The following is a 20,244-nucleotide window of genomic DNA, read 5'->3' on the forward strand; positions in this document are numbered from 1 at the left end:
GACAAAAAAATAAACAAGGAAACAGAAGACTTGAACAGTACTATAAATCAACTAGACATAACAGACACATATAGAACAATTTACCCAAAACAGCAGTGTACATGGGGAGATTTCCCAGGATGAACCATAAGTTGGGACACAAAATAAGTCAGTAAATTTTAAAAGACTGAAATCACATAAAGTATCTTTTCCAACTACAATGGATGAAATCTAGAAAATTCAAAAATTTGTGGAAATTAAACGCATTCTTAATCAGTGGGTTGAAGAAGAAATCACAAGGGAAATTAGAAAATACTTTGAGATGAATGAAAATGAAAATACAATACACCAAAACTTATGGGATGCAGTGAAAGCAGAGCTCAGAGGGAAATTTATAGCCATAAACGCCTACAATAAAAAAGAAGATCTCAAATCAATAACCTAATTTTCTACCTTAACAAACTAAAAAAAGAGTAACTCAAAGTAAGCAGAGGAAACAATAAAGATTAGAGCAAAAATAAATGATAAAAAGAACAGAAAAACAATAGAATATATGAAACCCAAAGTTGGTTCTTTAAAAAGATCAACAAAATTGAAAACCTTTAGCTAGACTGACCAAGAAAAAAAAAAGATGCATATTCTTGCTTTCCACAGTTCTTTCTTGTTAAATATATAGATAGGTAAGTGGAACTAATGGACGGGGAAAGATAAAAGACAGCTTGCTATTCTTTTTATCTTCAAATACATCCAAATCAAGTTATTTGATTTCTTTGAGCTTTAAGAATCAAACCTATATTTAAAATCCAAGACAATGATGCCTACAGCATTTTCCTCAAAATTAAATCAGTCAAGAAAGTGAAGTGCATACTTCAGCATTTGTTAAGAACTCAATAAAAAGCACCTGGTGCTGAATAGGGACAAATATTCATGAATTAATATAGGCATTGTGGCATAATAAAATAACCTAAAATATGAGAAATGTTATGTAAATTAAGATACCCATGGCATAACATCACAGAATTTAAAGTATTCACAAATAGAAGATATAAAATCATATTGGAATCAATTTCTTCTTTCATGGATTAGTCTCATTCTTAAAAAGAATGTAAAAATATTCAGTTATATTTTTTAAATGTTTTTATATCTTCATGGTTTTTTCCATATGATCTTTTTTTTGTTTTTTTCGCCCTCCCCCTCCCCCTGCTCTACTTTTTTTTGCTATCTATGTCCATTCACTGTGTGATCTTCTGTATCTATTTCTCTTTTTGTCTTCTCATTTTTCCTCCTCTAGGATTCACCAGGTTTCAATCCTGGGGAACCCTGATGTGGAGAGAGGTTCCCTGTCACCTGGGCCACCTAGTTCCTGGTTTCTGCTGCACTTCACCTTGACTCTCCCCTTCGTCTCTCTTTTGTTGTGTCATCATCTTGCTGCACGACTCACTTGTGCAGGCACTGGTTCACCACATGGGCACTGGCTCGCTGTGCAGGCACTCTTTCTCTTTTTCTTTTTTACCAGCAGGCCCCAGGGAGGCCCCAGGGATCGAACCTGGGTCCTCCCATATGGTAGGCGGAAGCCCTATCACTTGAGCCACATTTGCTTCCCAGCTTCATGTTTTTAAGGCAACTTAATTTTACTTTGATGATGTAGGATTCTACCAGAATTCCCCTCCCCTCCAATAGGCTTTCCAGTTAACCCAATACCATTTGTTGCATAACCCACCCTTAGTTGCTGCTTATCTGAAATGTCCATCTTTACCATAAATTCATTTCTTACATATCTTTGGATCTGTTTCTGAACCCTATAGGTCAATTCTACAGTTCTTTGCCCTTTCCATTATTATTCATATAATCTTGCCTTTTCTACTACATCCAGCACAGGGCTTCCTAAATGCTATCAACTAGAAGGTTTGGGTGTGGATTTAGGATTCAGGGTGACACCCAGATATAGAATGAGAACTAACCAGGCCCAAGCAATTCCAAACACCTAAGAAATGAAAAGCAGATATTACATTTCACACTTTATCAGGGATAAAAGCCCACAGTCCAGGGGTTAACCTTTTTTGTTCCATGGACCCCTTTGGCAGTCAGGTGAAAACCAAGGACCCTTTACTAAGTTCACACTATACTGTGTATTATATAATAAATATTTCATACCTGCACCAACACATCCCCACAAAATGCTTTTTTAAAAATTTCAATTCAAGTTCAAGGACCTGTGGTCTTAACCCCTGCCATAGGCTTTGTTTTCCTGAGCCTCATTGTAATCACCCACCCTTAAATAGCTACCCAACCAATAAATTACTACTGTTTAGATCAGAGAGGCATACATACACCCCCTTGCTAGATGGGATTTGCTAAAAACTAAGTATTCAGTATATCAGGAAGAAAGCCTGATGCTCTCTGAGATGGAAATATAAGAATTTGGTAAGATTCTATAACTTTATCCAATAGGATGGACTTCTCTAGGTGTAGTCTCTGGACCAGCATTATCGATGCCTCCTGGTAACTTGTTATAAATGCAAATTATTGGGCCCCTTCACAGGCCTAGTGAATCAAACTTTGGTGGCGAGAAGAGGGAGATCAACCTGTATTTTAATAAAGTGACTCTGATGTATGTTCAAGTTTGAGATCAGTGTACCAGACAGTCAAAAAAGCCAGTCAAGTGGCTTTTAACTGATTCAACAAATATTCCTAGAGATATCTGCATAAATTTGCAATTTACTGAACAATGTTCATATTCACAACTAGACCATATACCAATGGGTTCTTAGAAAATTAATATGAGAAAAAATATCACACACAAGGTTGAATTTCATAAAGACAAAAACATGGTATTCAATGCTTTTTTAAAAAGCATCGACTGAGCCATGTTTAAAAACAGCACATACAAAAAAAACAATTAACAAAGAAAGCATAAAGACAGAATTCTTGTAGCAGATGACAAAGGGCTGATATCTCCAATATGCTAATTAGCAAAAGGTTTTTATAATTGAAATAACCTAAAAGAAAAATAGACACAAGACAAACAGAATATTTACAAGAACAAATGTGAATATCCAAACATGGAAAGATGCTCAAATCAGGGAAGTGCAAATTAAAGTATCACTTAGATTTCTGGGACTCTATCAGATTACAGTCACTGAAACTGAATGACTTAAAGGTATACAGTGAGTTAAAGTGATTTTAAAACAAGGTATTAAATAAGAAAACTGGAATGTAAAAGTGTTTTTATCGTTCTCCATTTGAAATTCAATGACAAAAATATCCCCAACATGTCAATATAATAGAAGATAAAAATAGTTACCAAAGGATACATTTTAGGTTATATGGGTATGATGGAAGAGGGAAAAAAGTACACTAAGAATTTATAATCATGTGAGAGGACATATACATTTATATAAAATAGTGTGTTCATATATAGTCAAACAGTTTTAAAAGGGAAGCAAATACAAGATAATATGTAGTAATCGTATTGATACCCATTTATTGATGATAGTTTAGATTTCCTAAGTACTTCTGACATAAGCATTAACCCTAGGAGTTTTAAAATTTAATTGAATGCTAACAAATGAGGTGGATATCAAAACATCCAATTTACAGATAAGGAAGATGTAGGGGAAAGCAGCCCACATCAAGTTATATTTTTAGAGAAATATGAAGTTTTTAAATTTTAATTGCGGTAATAGCAGTTACTATTTACTCAATATCTAGCATGTACATGGCACTCAAATGCCTACAAATATTACCTTAAAACCTCAAAACCCTATACTATATTGTAATAGCAAAACATCAAGCACATAATATATTAGCAAAGGAAGCAAAGTACTGCACCTATCAAGATTCTAAATTGCCCATAGCTGCAAATACAAATAAACCTTCAATCTACAGATTATACAGTCTATATTCTATGTTAGCCCAATCCAAAACAAAAAGCACACCTGTGGTTTTTAGGAACGCCACATGCAAAGAAACAAAATAATGTAATTTAAGCAATCCTTCGTGGTAGAAGGATGATCCAAGGAAAGAAAACTAAATAATTCTAAATTAAGAACAAAACAAAAACACAAACTTTGCCTGTATATGCCATTTAAAAGCACAGTTTGCGCACTAATTTTTACGTTCCAAATTGTCAGAACATTTAATAGTATGAAATATTAGTGTGCGATAATCAGCCTGAAAGCAGGGCACTATGACTTGACAAGATGTGACCTATGAGAGATGCCACTGTGGCTCTATATAAGGTGCCAAATTAATTGTAGAGTGCTCTTCTTCCACCCATAACGTAAAGCTTGTGCTGAAATCTCAAAACCACCAGAGATGATCCAGCCCTAGGAAAGGGTTTTGCAAGCAAATAAATCAAGTTTCAAATTCCAGTTCTATCACTTCATAATCGTGGACAATACAAGTAAATCACTTCACTCTGCTAAACCTCACACTCCTAGGTAAGCTTAGTTTCTTTTACTTATTATCTATTCTTCCCATTCTTGCCCATTCACATTTCCCTCTCCCCACCAATGTATCATCTTTACTTCCATATTTATCCTTTAATTTGTATATTTTCCAAAACTCTATAATGCTTTGTGTGCACATATTTTTAGGCTTCAGAAACAGTACCAAGCAACAGACAATGGTTTCCCTTTTTTCACTCAATACTATGCTTAAAAGTTATCAACATTGTTGCATCTATTACTTGGTCCACTGCTTCTAAGTGGTAGAACATATTTCACAGTGTGTACCTATCACATTTTACTTATCAAATCTACTAATTATGGACATATAAGTTGCCTCCAACTCCTCATCACCACAAACAATGATGCAATAGTCTCACACATAACCTTATGGAAGAGTACACTAACATCTTTGGGAAATAAATTCCGGTACCACAAATAAAACCTCCTACATTATCTTCTCTTTCAATTTATAGTTTCACCCAATAAGGCTTATTTTATAGACACTATAATTGTTGATACTGAGAATGGTATCTTTTTTCCAGTCATTTTCTAATTGGTTATTACCAGTGTATGCAGGGACTATTCATTTTTGTACCTGACCTTTACTTGGCTCACTGTACCTACAAATAAATGACAAGTTTTCTCTTCTAATATGTAATCGCCACTTCTTTTTCTTTTATCTTGTACTGGTTAGGATCTCTATTACAAATTTAAATGGCAGAAATAACAGCTGGTCTTTTTCTGCATTCATTGGAAATGCTTCCATCTCCCCATTATGACTTCTGGCAGATACAATTTATAAAATTTGAAGTTTCTTAAATTTATCTAAATTCTTTCTAGCTCCCTAAGAGTTTATATTAGTATTTCATTAACATGAATTTTATCAAGTGCTTTTGAACCATCTATTGAGATATGTCTTTTTTTCCTTTTAATTGCTGCCTGGGGATCCAAAGTTAACTGCCTTGCATTTTTTAATATGAGAAAATGCTGACAATGTTAAGAACCTATCTGCAAATGCGCAAAGGAAATATTCTTAAATTTTAAGGGAGGCTCCATCTGGATGAATAATAGGTGATTAATATTTTCTTTATACTTTCCTATATGTCCTAGAATTTTCACAATACATGTTACATTTATAATCATATAACACGAGTCTGGCTGAGGTAAACTTATATATGAGAGCTTTTGCCTTCAACTATTATAACTACCATTACAAACCAATTACTGAGCAGAGTACCCTATGCAATTCTAAAACTCTCAAGTTGATACCCTAAATTCATAGACGAGGAAACTGATAACAGAATAATAAGCTGAGCCAGGACTCAAATCCAGATCTTTTTATTGCACCGTAGTTCCCTCTCACATAGAATCTGATTCTGAAGTCTCTTTCCAGAAGAGAGGTTGTCATTTATGAACAAAGGGAGAGATTCTGCTTTGTGGGCAGAGATTTATGAAATCCCTCAAAGTTACTTCTTAATAATTGAGAATTCTTCTTAAGTAGTCTGGACTTTTGCTAAGTGGGACACAATAGTTTTACTCAATTAGGCTAGTAAATTTAACAGGAATTCCCACCCATTTTGACAGTGCCAAGAAGCACCTGTCAAAAAGAACGATATGCTTCATGAACGATATGCTTCAATTTTTGTGCTCCTTCACACTTCACCCATGACTCACCTCTGCCAAATGTTGCAGCCGGGTTAGCAGTGGAGTTCTCTTGTCAGATCCAAGGCGTGTGATGTAGTTCGACCTTTTGCTGAATACATACAGAAGGTTAAGGACTGCCAGCACCACTTGCATATCAGAGGAAGCCAATAAAGTTGTCAAATGCTACAGGGACCAAAAAAAAGGGCAAGTTCATGATATCAGGCACACTTGGCCTTGAACACCTAAACTACCATTGTAGTAATAAATCTGGGAACATTTACAAAGCTATCAAGAAGTTCAGTCAGAACAATACAGAAAATAAATATCCAAGTACCTACGACATGGAAAACCTTGTTCCCAAGGAGCCCACAATCTGACAGCAAACCAAAAAGTCCAATAAAAGCAAAAATGTCCCCACAGCAAGGAAGAGGTTACAAGAGACAAATGCGATATTATAATACACACATAGAATTCAAAAAATGTTAAGTCTCCAAGTAGACTAAAAGTATTGAGAGAAAGGTAGTTATGCTCCTTCTATATTCTTCATAAATATAAAATATGAATTAACTAAAACAGTGTCCTTCATATAAAGCCTAAAGATATCGAAAATAGCTGGTAGGATTACATAAAATATGACTGTTACAATACAGTGTATGCTCGCAAACAACCTAAGAGTGACTCGTTGATTTTTACTAGTAATACAATTAAAAGGCACCAATAGGCGGCAGACTTGGCCCAGTGGTTAGAGCGTCCATCTACCACATGGGAGGTCTGCAGTTCAAATCCCGGGCCTCCTTGACCCATGTGGAGCTGGCCCATGCGCAGTGCTGATGCACGCAAGGAGTGTTGTGCCACGTAGGGATGTCCCCCGTGTAGGGGAGCCCCACGCGCAAGGAGTGCACCCCATAAGGAGAGCCGCCCTGCACGAAAGAAAGTACAGCCTGCCCAAGAATGGCGCTGCACACACGGAGAGCTGACACAACAAGATGATGCAACAAAAAGAAACACAGATTCCCGTGCCGCTGACAACAGAAGTGGACAAAGAAGACACAGCAAACAGACACAGAGAACAGACAACTGGCGGGGAGGATAAATAAATAATTAAATCTTTTTTTAAAAAAGGCACCAATATATTAAAGCATATGATCAGGGTTAAAATCAATATGTAATTTTGCTGGAAACAAGACAAGGTATTTCCACTTGCTTATTATCTTTTGCAGTGAATCTATTCCATATTCAACAGATTTTCTATCTACTCCTATGCACTCCCACTCAACACACTGTCTGCTAGGTCTTTAGTTCAGTAATCCCACTGCTTTCTACTTATTTGTTATGATTCCGTTTCTTTATTGAAGACGCAGTAACATTAAAACATAACTTGAAGGCATATAACTAATGGTGATTAAAAATATAAATAAAGTTAGATTAAAAGAAAAGACTTTTTTCTTACAGTGATTTTTAACCAAGTCAAAAGCTGAATTATTGTTGTGTCCACTTTACTTTTTAAAGACACACAAGATGTTATTAATATAAATTAGGGGATGGGTGAAGGGAGAAGAGATTGATGAAAGCAGCACACTATACTACAAAAAGTAATCAGTAAATAAATGTGCCAAGGGAAACAAACCATTTTAAATATTTTCTTAATTGGGGGCTGTTCTATTAACCAGGGGCAAAAATCAATTCCTGCAAATTCCACAGAATACCTTAATATATATATTACATCTTCCATTCATTTCTTGAATTCTGAAAAGCAGAATGGTAATAAAGAAAATTTCCAACAACCCTGTGAAGGGTATATAGTATCTACACCTAAGAAACATCCTACTATTGCCTATGACATACTGAAACACCCAGAGCTCCTTAATAGAAAGAAAAGAGTAGGTATGAGAAAGAAATGTTAAGTTCCTTATTTCTGGGTGTACACAATTCTAGTTAAGAACAGATGGAATAAGCTCAAACCTTCCCTACCTCTATGGAACTGTACAGATGCCGGGAAAAGCTGTACTCTATGAGCAAGGCTGTGAAGTTCAACACAGCTAAGAGAAGCATTTTTAGCTGTTCTCTTTCCGGCCTATCACACACGAGCATCCACGACATATTCTCCACTGTCTGTCCAGCATCTGCCAGAATTCCATCGAAGCGGTCCAACAGGTCTACCCAGTGATATAACTCACACTGAAGAGGGAAAGAAAAAGAGAAAGATAAAAGAGAAAGATATAAAAGTACTATATAGATGCTTTATTTTTTGCTTTTTAAAATTTATTTTTATTGTGATAACATATATAAATTTTCCCATTCTAATCATTTTAAGTGCACAATTCAGTGGCATTAATTATATTTTCAAAGTTGTGCTACGATTTCCACTATCCATTTCCAAAACTTTTTCATCACCTCAGGCAGAAATGCTGTACCTATTAAGCAATAACTGCCCCCTCACTCTTTTTTCCCCTGGTCCCTGTTAACTTGTAATCTACTTTCTATCTCTATGAATTTGCCTATACTAAATCATATAAATGGAATCACGGAATATTTGTCCTTTCGTGTCTGGCTTATTACACTCAAATAATGTTTTTAAGGTTCTTCCATGTCAATTTATGCATCAGGATTTCATTCCTTTTTATGGCTGAATAATAGTCCATGACAGGTATATACCACATTTTGTTTATCCATTTACCTTTTGATGGATACTTGGATTGCTTCCACCTTTTGGCTAGTGAGTAATGTTACTATGTACACTGGTGTACAAATTTCTCTTTGAATCCCTGTTTTTCTATTCTTTTAGGTATACTTAGGAGTGGAATTGCTGCATCACATGGTAATTCTATCTCTACCTTTTTGAGGTGTCATCACATTGCTTTCCATAGTGGCTGATAACTGAGCTTTGCTGCAACAGACTATTGAGCATGAACCTAGACAAGCTCACTAATGATCTTTGCTTCTCTTCAACCTCCTCACCAGTATAGAAACACAGGAGAAAAATTATACTCTGAGCTACGAGAGTCTGAGTTCATTGTTATACCCAACAAAGTTTATGTGCTAATACCAGTAGATGCCACAGAATTCCTAACTAAGTCTTTGGAGAATTTTAGCTACATTCTGAGATCTACAAACACAAGGACTCTCCCCACCAGTACCCATTTTATCAAAGGAGTTCATCTTTCTTTAGAATTATCTAAAGAAAATTCTTTTAAACAAAAGTAAAAATCCTGAGACTATCTCAAACTCACATTGTCAAACTCAAGGAATTCTGTGGTTGAGATTCTTTGCCATCACCTGTTCAAGCATTCCTCATCCTCAGCTGGCAAAATTTTCTGTTCATGATTTCGGCTTTCAAATTTTCCTTAGTAACCATTCAAAAGCTAAAAGCCACTGGTCTAGAGAACGGGGTTATGGGAAGATCCTGAGTATTTCTAACATGCCTTAATTTCTCTAATGAGCATTCACATACCTTTCCAATGTTCCATGTTTTGATCTGCTGTAGTTCCAAGAGGAGTTGCTCATCATTACAAACTTTTAGTTTGTCTATTAAGGCTCTGCAGTCTGCAGGCTGAGAAAAACAAACAGGTATTCACAAAGATGTTTTTCGGTATGAAAAAGCAAGTGATCAACTGGTAAATCTCCAGTTTTCTTAAGTATGCTATACTATAGCAAAAGTTAAATTATACTTAGTGTGTGGGCCTAAAGGCTCTTTTTCCCAGATGATCACTTCAGATTAATATGGAAACCTTATGATGAAACACTTTCATGACCCAACAATCCATTAGTGCATTTTTAAAAACCTGGATAATCTCGTAGATGCAAACTACTTGGAAAGGGGTCCAGACAACAGAAATGAAGGAGACAATCTAAATATCAATAAGAACAAAATTAAGGAATCTTGGTCTGAAAGTTAACCAGAACTCCTGGTAAGGTAGGATGAATCAGAAAACATTAAAAAGCCCTAGTGAAGTCACAGCTAAGATGAGGATTAGCATGCGTCATATTTTCTACAACATTAAACCCTCCAATTGTAGGAGGGGAAAGATCTTCTGAATTTTATAAAACTAGAACTCTGTTCTAACTTAGGGTTTCCATATATACGTGTTCTCTTTTATTGACAAAAGGGTCTATCTGTCAGGTAAAATGAGTGGACGAGAGTTTATAGTGAAATTTCTTAAAGTGGAGGGGGGACATGGATGGCAGCCGGGAAGTGATTACATGTGCTCTTTAACTCTATGAACACAGCAAGGTATCCTGGGAATGGGCCTGAATTTGTAACCAAACAAATCTGGGTTCACTGTTTAGCCTTATGTTTACTAAGCTCTTTGAGCAGGAGCAAGTCTAACCTCTCAGCCACAGTTCTCTCACCAGGAAAAGCGAGCTAGTAACTACCTCAGAGAAATGTTTGTCTCATACATAAAGTACTTATCCCACATAATAGGAGTTCAAATATTAAGAGGCAGCATACTATAACAAAGAGGATGGACTTTGAAACTAGTTGGTAAGCAACCTCTTTGAATCTCAGTATCCTCATTTGCAAAATGAATGAATACCACTTATATATCTAGGAATGCTGTTGTGAGATTTAAAAACTGGGAAAAATATATTTTTAGCACCCAAAATAGAATGTAGAATGTAATAAGGGCTTAAAATAAGGTATAAGGTTTTCTTTAAGCGAAGTCCCAAACCTTTTCTCCCTGTAAACTAAGCATTAACATCTACCTCAAATTTTTACGGTAACTAAATATAAAATCCTTGGCACAAAAGCCTTCCATAAACCAGGCCAGCATTTTGCCTTCCTCCCCTTGAAGTCATGAGTATAGGTTGAGAGTTGGTGAAACAGTCCAAAACAGATATTAAGGGAGTCTGAACCATCTGCTCATGCAGTTTATTTGTGCCTTCTGACCTATGTAGGCCCAGGAGCATATATACCACTTTAATTTCTAATGGAACACAGCTATGTAAATCCAATTTTATGATTCTGTAGGTTAGATAACATCCAATTAATAATAAACATTTGGGTCCTAAAATCACTTGGTATCTAGTAATCGGGATCAGGCATTCTGGCTTTACCAAGGCCCAATAGCAAGCCAGGAGATGCTTTTTTGATGTAGAATAGCATAGGATGGCCAAAACTCTAGGGTTCTTAGCTGTGCTTCTTCTAATGGGGCTTGAGATTTTGAGATTCAATTTTTGTCTGATACTAAGTCAGGAAGCTGAATCTTCTAGGTCATAATACCCAAGGGACAGGAGCAGCTTGCATCATAGCCTGGATTTTTTTTTGTAGAGCCTTTTCTAGGTCCAGACTTCATAAACACTGTCAGCTTTAAAGTTACCCAGTAAATGGGTTAAAGCAGCACGATCAAACGTGATAAATGTCAGCTCCATAATGCAAGGATACACTACTTGCTATACATTGTACCTTTCTTTTGTGGTACAAGTGCAGTAACTTGTCTCTCACAAAAGGATATCCTGACATTCCCCTGACCTCTGGACCCCTAGAAACTCTACTGATGTGACAGGACCTCCCATTTTCATAGGGTTCACCTCTGACTCTCTGATACACAAAGGACTAAAGTACCTAAGGTGCTTGCTCTTTCCTGATCACAAGATCTAGTTCATATAATGGCATCAATTTAATGTACATGCATGATGTCTCCTCTCTAAAAACTATAAATTCCCTCTAGACCTTTCAGTTTGCAGGGTAACTCGGGGCCAAGACAGTAAAGGTATACTGTTGACCCTACTACTCTATAAATGCAAAGTGAGTATAAGTTCCTTACCCTTGGTAATATAAAATAAAGCATCTGCCAGTTCAATAGCTACATACCAAATGCCGGAGTTTATACTGATTTGCTTGAATAAAGGTATCAAATCTAGGAGGAAAAATCCTTGGCAAAGATGCTGATATACAAAGTGATCAATAAAAGCATTTCTTTTATTGGGCACCGTATGGGAAACTGGACATTCTTATAAGCTACTTGTGAAAATCTTCAAGTCTTAAACTATACGTAGTCAATGACCTAAAAATTCCATTTCTACTTTTATCCTATGTAATTTGTTAGCAGCTAGCATACGTTATGATCTAAGAATTTGTATACAGCTATGACCCGCAAGAACAGGTCCTTAACAGTCCCCTAGGTTAAAATGTGCATTTCTGATTACCTACAACGTTGACTCTGTGGAAGTTTCCTGGCTTTGTTCTTTTGTGAAATATTCCATGCCCACTTTGTCAATGGAATATTCATGTCTCTTACTGATTCAGATATTAAAAATAGACACTATACTGGGCTACAAATATTCCCTGGCTAGTCATGTGCCTTTTTATTTTGAATACTCTACAATTTTATATAATTCAAAAATCTTTGATGTTTTTTCTTTTGCTTCACTTTGCAATGCTTGGAAGGGTATAAGACTAGGTAAATATTCACCTATATTTTTCCTCTTATAATTTATTTCTTTTTAAAACATATGACTTTTCTCTAGAATTTACATCAAATATATAACAATCCCTACTCCCTGCAGGCCAAACAAATGTCCTAGCAAAGTTTCTTGGCTAATATTGTACTTTCCCACTAATTTATAATCCCTCAATTACCATGTAACACCAGGTTTCTTTTCTAGGTTCTCTATTTACTTAGCAGCAGGCAAAAATAATACCACTGTTTTAATTTGTGCTATCTTAGTCAAGTTTTCTTTTTGCTTGCTCTTCATTTTCCAAAAATATCTGGCTACATAATTGTCAAAACTTCTAGATGCCAAAAACACATCAAAAACATAGTAAAATCTTCATTTTGTCCTTAGGTTTTTATATACCATGTCTTTTTAAAAATGTCTTTTCCTTTATGGCAGCCTCCTTTTCTTTAGTTTTATCTTTTGTGATGTATCTGATCCTGTTCTTGATTTTTTGTTTCTGTATATTTCTTAAATACTTTCTTTGTGGTTACCCTAGGGATTGTATTATGCAACCTACATCTATAACTCCTAATTTGAAAAGATATAAACTTTGTTTCAATACCATACATATTCTCTGCTCCCATATGCATTTCCCATTTTTATGTTGTTTTTGTCTAACTTTGTATTTTGCATGTCACTATTGGGAAACATGCCTTTTTCTTGTTCAATTGTATTCTAATTCTTATATGATTTAAAGAGTCATATATTGAAGATACAGTACTACTGGGTTTTGCATTTACCCTTTTAGTTACCCTTACTAGTGATCTTCATTTCTTCACACTATACCAAAGCCACTCTGTCCTATCTTTTCCTTTCAACCTGAAGAACACCCTTTAGTACAAGGGTTCTTAACTAGCAGGTCCATGAGCTTGAATTGAAATTCAAAAAAATACTTTTGTGAGGACGAGTTGGTACAGGTGCAATATATTTATTAAATTATACACAGTATAGTATGGACTTAGTAAGGGGTTCATGGAACAAAAAAGGTTAAGAACCCCTGCTATTTGGTAATTCTTCTAGGGCAGGTCTTTTGTTGATGAACTCTTTCAGTTTATGTTTCTTTGTGAATACTAAACTCTCCCTTATTTTCACCCCCCTCAGATGGCTCCCTCATCTGTTTTGCTTGTCTCTTTTTTCTTTAGGAGGCACTAGAACCAAATCTGGGACCTTCCATGTAGGAGGCAGGCACTCAACTGCTTGAGCCACATCCACTCCCTTCCTCATTTTGAAGGACAGTTTTGGTGGCTACAGAATTTTTGGAAGGCAGTTTTTCTCTTTCAGAGCCTAAAATACTCATACCACTGCCTTCTTGCTTCCATGGTTTCTGATCAGAGACTGGCACTTAGTCTTACTGAGGATCCCTTGTTACGTGATGAACTGCCTTTCTCTTGCTTTCAGAATTCTTAAAGCATTTGACATTCTGAATAATATGTGTCTCAGAGTAGGTCTATTAAGGTTTATTTTCTGTTTGGAATATGTTGTACTTCTTGGACATGTATATTTATGTCTTTTGTAAGAATTGGGAAATTTTCATCAATTATTTCCCAAATATTCTTTCTGCCCATCTCCTCTCCTGGACACTACTCAATTAAGTTCTTCCTATTCTTTTCTCTATCTGGTCTTCTGATTTTATGATTTGAATTGTACTGCCTTCTAAGTTCACTGATTCTTTCCTCTGCCTGTTCAAATATGCTGCTGCATGCCTCTACTATATTTTTAATCTCCAGTGTTATGCCTTTGTCACCATAATTTCTACAATGTTTCTTTTAAAGTTTTAAATTCTTCTTTATGCTCGCTGTGGTGGTCTGGAACTTTATGTGCTCCAGAAAATCATGTTCTTAAAGCTAATCTATTCCTGTGGGTCTAAACCTATTGTAAATAAGACCTTTTAATGAGGTCACTTCAGTTAAGGCATACCCCAGTGGTGGGTCTTAATTCCCTTACTGAAGTCCCTTATAAGAGAATGAAATTCAGACAAAGAGAAAGCAAGCCAGAGAAGCAAGAAGTGAAGGCATATGTCTTGCTACGTGGCAGAGGACCAAGGATGGCTGGCAGCCAGTCTTCAGGAAGAAAGTATCATCTTGATTTGGACATTCTCAGGGCCTCAAACTGTAAGCAAATAAACATCCACTGTTTAACCCATTTCACGGTATTTGCTTTAAGTAGCCTAGAAAACTAAACTATGCATTGTCTTCTTAATATCTCCCAGCTCTAGATTCATATTTTTCATCTCCTTGAATTGACTTAGGAGATTTATTTGAATTTCTTTAATCAGCTGTTCCAAATTCTGTCTCCTGTAAGTTTAATTTTTTCACTTGACTGAGTCATATCTTCCTGTTTCTTAGTATGACCTATAATTTTTTTGCTGATTTCTGGGCATCTTATTATTATTATTTAAAAGATTTATTCTATTTTATTTCTCCCCCCACCCCCACGCCCCACTTGTCTGTTCTCTGTGTCTATTTGCTGAGTGTTCTTCTTTGCCTGCTTCTGTTGTTGTCAGCGGCACAGGAATCTGTGTTTTCTTTTTGTTGCATCATCTTGTGTCAGTTCTCCGTGTGTGTGGCGCCATTCTTGGGCAGGCTGAACTTTCTATTGCACTGGGTGGCTCCCCTACGCGGGGACACCCCTGCGTGGCATGGCACTCCTTGCGCACACCAGCTCTGTGCGTGAGCCAGCTCCACACAGGTCAAGGAGGCCCACGTTTGAACCACACGCCTCCCATGTGGTAGACGGATGCCCTAACCACTGGGCCAAGTCTGCTCTCCTGGGCATCTTATTATTTTGATGTGTTAACTCTGAAAGTCGTTTTCTCCCTCCTGCCTACAGTTTTATTAATTTGTGTTAAGCCTCTTCTTTGACACTCGGTCTAACTTTATTCTGGCCCTTTGTTTAACTGTTCATATTTTCTCAGCTCTTCTGCACATGACTTTTGCCTTGGATATGTAGTACAATTTCTAAGATTGTACTTTTTGTGCAACTGTTTCTCCTCCAGGGGAAAACTTCCTTTCCCTGTTCCTTCTCCAGAAATCTTGACATGATGTTCATTTCTGTGAAGATATTTCTCCCCAAGCTCCTATGATTTCTTTAACTTCTCTCCCTCATCCCAATGTCCCCCCTTTCATTACTTTTCAGTTCTGGGACCTGTCCAGTTTCTTACCCTTTTTTTTCCTCACAAGTCTATTCTGCCTCTGTTTTTTTTCCACATTAGGGTATCACACCATGGGGCACTGGCTGGGGACAACCCAGAAAGGTCTGTTTTGCATTTAGGTGGTCCAGCAAAGAGAGACTGCATTGAGCATGTGTGCCCCTTGCCAACAGTGTCTTTTTTCACCAGGGATAATTTTGTAAATGTCACTTCTCAGTCACTTGTATCTACCCTAGGTCTCTGCAGTCTTAGGTCCTTGTGCCTGGATATGCATGGAATTCCAACTCACTACTGTGAGTGGCTGTATGGTTGGCATCCCTGGCAGGAGGGACCCAGGACATACTGGTCTGGAACATAAAACTCCTATTTGATTTTGTGTTGTTGTTTTTTTCCATTTTCTTCAATTCAGTGTTTGTGGAGTCATTTCCCAGTCTCTACTGTACTCTAGAATTCCAATCAAATGGAATTTGTCTTTTCATTAGTTGATTCTGAGGGGAGACTTTTCCAGGGGATGTCTTATATCACCATAAGGATTACTGAGAGTTGGCCTTTTTATGTTATAGTAAAAGCCATGATGAATTACGATGTAGCCTCTGAAGAGCATGCTTTCAGAGAAAATGACCATGGAAAATTTTCCCAGTATACTGCTAACTGAATAGGGCAGAATAACTCTGCGTGTCTTAAAACCTTAACGTGTGCATATGCAATAATTTTTTTAAATACTGTAAGAAATACAGCAAAGCATTAACAGCGGTTATCCCTGGGTGATAAAATTACAGATGAATAAAATATACCTACTTACCAGATAAATTAAATGTTTAAAAAGGCCAGTATTTAGAAATGAATGAATTTACTATGTGCCAAATATTATACTGTGCTAAGCAATTGCCTAACATCAAGGAAGGATGAATTATCATCCCTATTTTATAACTATGGAAACCTGGCAAGTTAATGGACTCTCAGGTACAAAAATCTGGTAAGATTCAAACCTAGGTGACATTATAAAGCTTACACTCCTTGAACTATACAATAACACACAGGGTCTACAGGAGTGTCATAATCAAGGATCATTTCCTTTGTTATACACTCCTCAGAATGCAATTCAGGGAAGTGGGTATCACTCAGTGGTTGAGCACCTGCCTCCCACATATGAGGTGCCAAGTTAAATCCCCAGTACCTCCTAAAACAACAACAACAACAAAATAAACAAGCAAAAAAAAACATAATCTTTGGGGAAATGTAGCTCATTGGTGAAGCGCCTGCTTCCCATGTATGAAGTCTGGGTTTAATCTACAGTGCATCCAAAAAAACAATAAGTAATGAAAGCTAAATGGCCTCAAGGAAACTAGTAAGATAGGTGTTACCTGTAACTTTGATTTTCTAGAAAAGAAAACTGAGAAAGATCCCACAGCTACAGTCAGAATTTTAATCCACATTTGCCCCATTCATATACCATACTATGTTTCAATCCATAGGAACAGTAGCCTAAGAGAGCCTACTTCAGGTACATGCCACTACAAAGAGCTGTTTAGTGCTCACTTTCCATTAGTCACCAAGCTATATACTTTTCTAATCAAAGAACTTCAAAAGAAAACCTGATTGTTTCAAGACAACTTGTTGTTCTACCGCACTTTGTACATGAGTGATGACATATTTGGTAGATTAGTGTGGGTGAGCTGACTTTTTCTGAAATGAGGAAAAGATAGGTAGAACAAACTTTTGGATACTTACAGCCTCGGTAGGTGTCTTTTTCAGTTTAGTCCTGTCTACTTTCATGTTTTCAATTTTCTGCTTTATGATCTGAAAAGAAAGTCCCCAAAGAAGTAAGAACTTAATTGCAATCTTGATCTCTATATGACTGGACATAAGACAATGTGGAATGAAGAACACGCAAAATGCTTAAAGTAAAAATTCTGGAGTTATGATGCCAGGCCAACTCAGAGGCAGAGTTGTGAGGTAAGGAAGATATACAGAATATCTCCAGATAAAAATGGCTTACACCCATATGCTTTGCAAGCCTGCAACCAAATTAAGCCAAAATACAACTACTTTTTTTTTTTTTACAAACTAAAACCCATAACTGAGAATAAAAGCTTACTATGTTTATAACACACCTCAGGATGGAAAACTCACCATAGCACTGCAGTTTTCTGGAAAACTTATTAGCAATTCCACTTATAGGAATTTATCAGAAGAAAATCGTAAAAATGTATACAAATACTGAACTACAAGAATCCATACTGCATGATCATTTACGATAGCAAAAAATCCAAAATAGGATTGGTTAAAATGAAATATTAGCCAACTTTTAAAAATATTTTGACAACTATAATGAGACAAAGATATTCATGGCAAAAGTTTTTTAAAAAAAGAGTACAACACAGAATGTACATTATAAACCTATTATGGTAAAATGTATAAGGAAAAGAACTTTGAAGGACTGGTGCATCAAAATTGTAAACTACTGATCAAAAGTATTACTTTTTGTAATTATGTTTATCTATACATTTCTGTATCTTTTACTGTTTTACTAATAAAAAAATGTATCAGTTGTGTTATATAAGAACAGAGTCAACACAAGAGTTTTTTTTTTTTTAATTAGATAATGAGGTATAAGACTCCCACTAGAAATGTCCTGAGCACAGAACACAATCATTTTACTAAGGCCATATCATTTGGAGGGTTCAAAAGTGGGCAACAGCCTGATCAGACCACATAGTACAATACTAGGTGACCTTTGATGGCAGGTAAGTCCTTCAAGATATCCTGGCACAGGAAGAAATAAAGGTTCCTTCCATAGTAACTAGGACACATGCACAGAGGTAGAGGATGATTGCAGGTTTTTTACACACTAAAGATTCTGCTCCCAATGATTACTGCATAGCAGTCAATGGACTTCAGTGCCCCTCCTCCAAGGTAGTTAACAAATTATAAATTTTAGGCAGCTTTTGGCCTGGATTTAGTACTATGGCCCATATCCATTCAACCAAAAGGCATTCGAGAAAAGATGGTGAAACAATCCAGAATATGTTCTAAAATGTTTCGGAAGAGACTATTACTGAGGAAAAAATAGGTCTTTTATGGTTAACAGAGTAGTGAGGCCAGACAGCTTTTTAAAAATAGGTCAACAACCTGATCCTTATTACAGCAGAAACTATAAGCTGAGCTATTTGTACACTTACTCTCAGTCTTGCTTTCTCTTCCCTTCTCACAAACTCCTTACACTCATTACTTAAGAAAAAGTGGCTGTCACACATATTTTGGCTGCAGTCAGATCCAATACTATACAACCCAAATAACTGAATGCTTTCCCTGTAAGATCAGGGACAATGCAAGGATGCCTACTCTCATCACTTGTATTCAACATAGTGCTGAAAGTTCTAGCCGCTACAATAAGGCAACAACAAGCATACAGATTGGAAAGGAAGAAATAAAACTGCCCCTATTTGTGATGACAAAGGACTATGTAAAAAATCCCAAACATCGACCAAAGAACCTCCCAGAACTGGTCTGTGAGCTCAGCAAAACTGCAGGATACAAAATAAATATATAGAAATACATACATACATACATACATACATATATATATATCATATATTTCTACATACTAGCAATAGGCATGTAGAATTCAATATTAAAAATACAGAATCATTTATAATCACTTAAAAATATAATACTTAGGTATGTGAATCTAACAAATCATGTTCAGGAAGTAAAAAGCTACAGAATACTGATAAAAAACAAATAATTAAAAATGAAAAGTAGCTGTACAGAACATATGTCCAGGGTGCATGGCAATGATTGGATATACTCATAGCGGCAACAATTAAAAACCACAGCAGGGGGAGTACTGGGTTTCTGGCCAGTGGTGCTCTGTCGTGGTCCCCAGGGGAACAGCGACAGTCTCCCAGGTACAGCGGAGGGGACCGGGAGGAAATGAGGGTTCAACAGTGAGCCCCTGATGCTAATGACTATGTTTGTGAGCTGATAAACCTAAAATAAGAACAAGGCATAGAGCAACATTGTGCCTGGGAATTTCCTCCTGTCAGCCTTCATGTTACTCAAATGTGGCCAGTCTCGAAGCCAAACTCAGCATGTAAATGCAATGCCTTCCCTCCAGCGTGGGACATGACACCCGGGGATGAGCCTCCCTGGCAACGAGGGACCACTATCAAATACCAACTGATGATGCAACTGGAAAATGACCTTATATGGAAGATTCAATGCGGATCAGCAGAATATCCATGTCTACATAAAATAACATGTCTTTAAAATGCTGTTTGACCTAAAGTAAGGGGGAAATGGAAAGGAGAAATGAGTTTATATGGCTACGAGTTTCTAAAAAAGAGTCTGGAGGCTGGCAGAAGGATTGCCCTCATGCACAACTGAGCAGAGTCAGAGAGATAAAGCAGATACAACCCCCAGATATTGGCTCCTATGAAGGCTAAAGAGACCCATGAGAGTTATGGTCATGGCCGATGGGGTTGACTAACAGGGCAGATGGCCCCTCTTTGGAAACGGTGTTTATGTGTGATGAATCTGGACTCAGATGGGATCTCCCTTCATAAGGCTTTCATGCTAATG

At 36.7% G+C, this 20,244-nt stretch overlaps 1 protein-coding gene across 19 annotated transcripts in view; it reads right to left on the minus strand.

Annotated features, from left to right (window-relative positions):
• HUWE1 (HECT, UBA and WWE domain containing E3 ubiquitin protein ligase 1) overlaps positions 1 to 20,244 on the minus strand; it is a 170,206-nt gene that overhangs the window by 111,529 nt on the left and 38,433 nt on the right. For all 19 annotated transcript variants that reach the window (XM_058291917.2, XM_058291916.2, XM_058291915.2 and 16 more), the window contains 4 exons: positions 17,392 to 17,460; positions 9,526 to 9,624; positions 8,046 to 8,252; positions 6,105 to 6,257 (listed from right to left, as the gene is read on the minus strand). In XM_058291917.2, coding sequence (XP_058147900.1) covers positions 6,105 to 6,257; positions 8,046 to 8,252; positions 9,526 to 9,624; positions 17,392 to 17,436 — 504 coding nt within the window. In that variant the 5' untranslated portion in view covers positions 17,437 to 17,460. The remainder of the gene's footprint in view (positions 1 to 6,104; positions 6,258 to 8,045; positions 8,253 to 9,525; positions 9,625 to 17,391; positions 17,461 to 20,244) is intronic.

The sequence above is a fragment of the Dasypus novemcinctus genome, chromosome X (genome assembly GCF_030445035.2).
Source record: "Dasypus novemcinctus isolate mDasNov1 chromosome X, mDasNov1.1.hap2, whole genome shotgun sequence".
In the NCBI taxonomy this organism is placed as follows: Eukaryota; Metazoa; Chordata; class Mammalia; order Cingulata; family Dasypodidae; genus Dasypus; species Dasypus novemcinctus.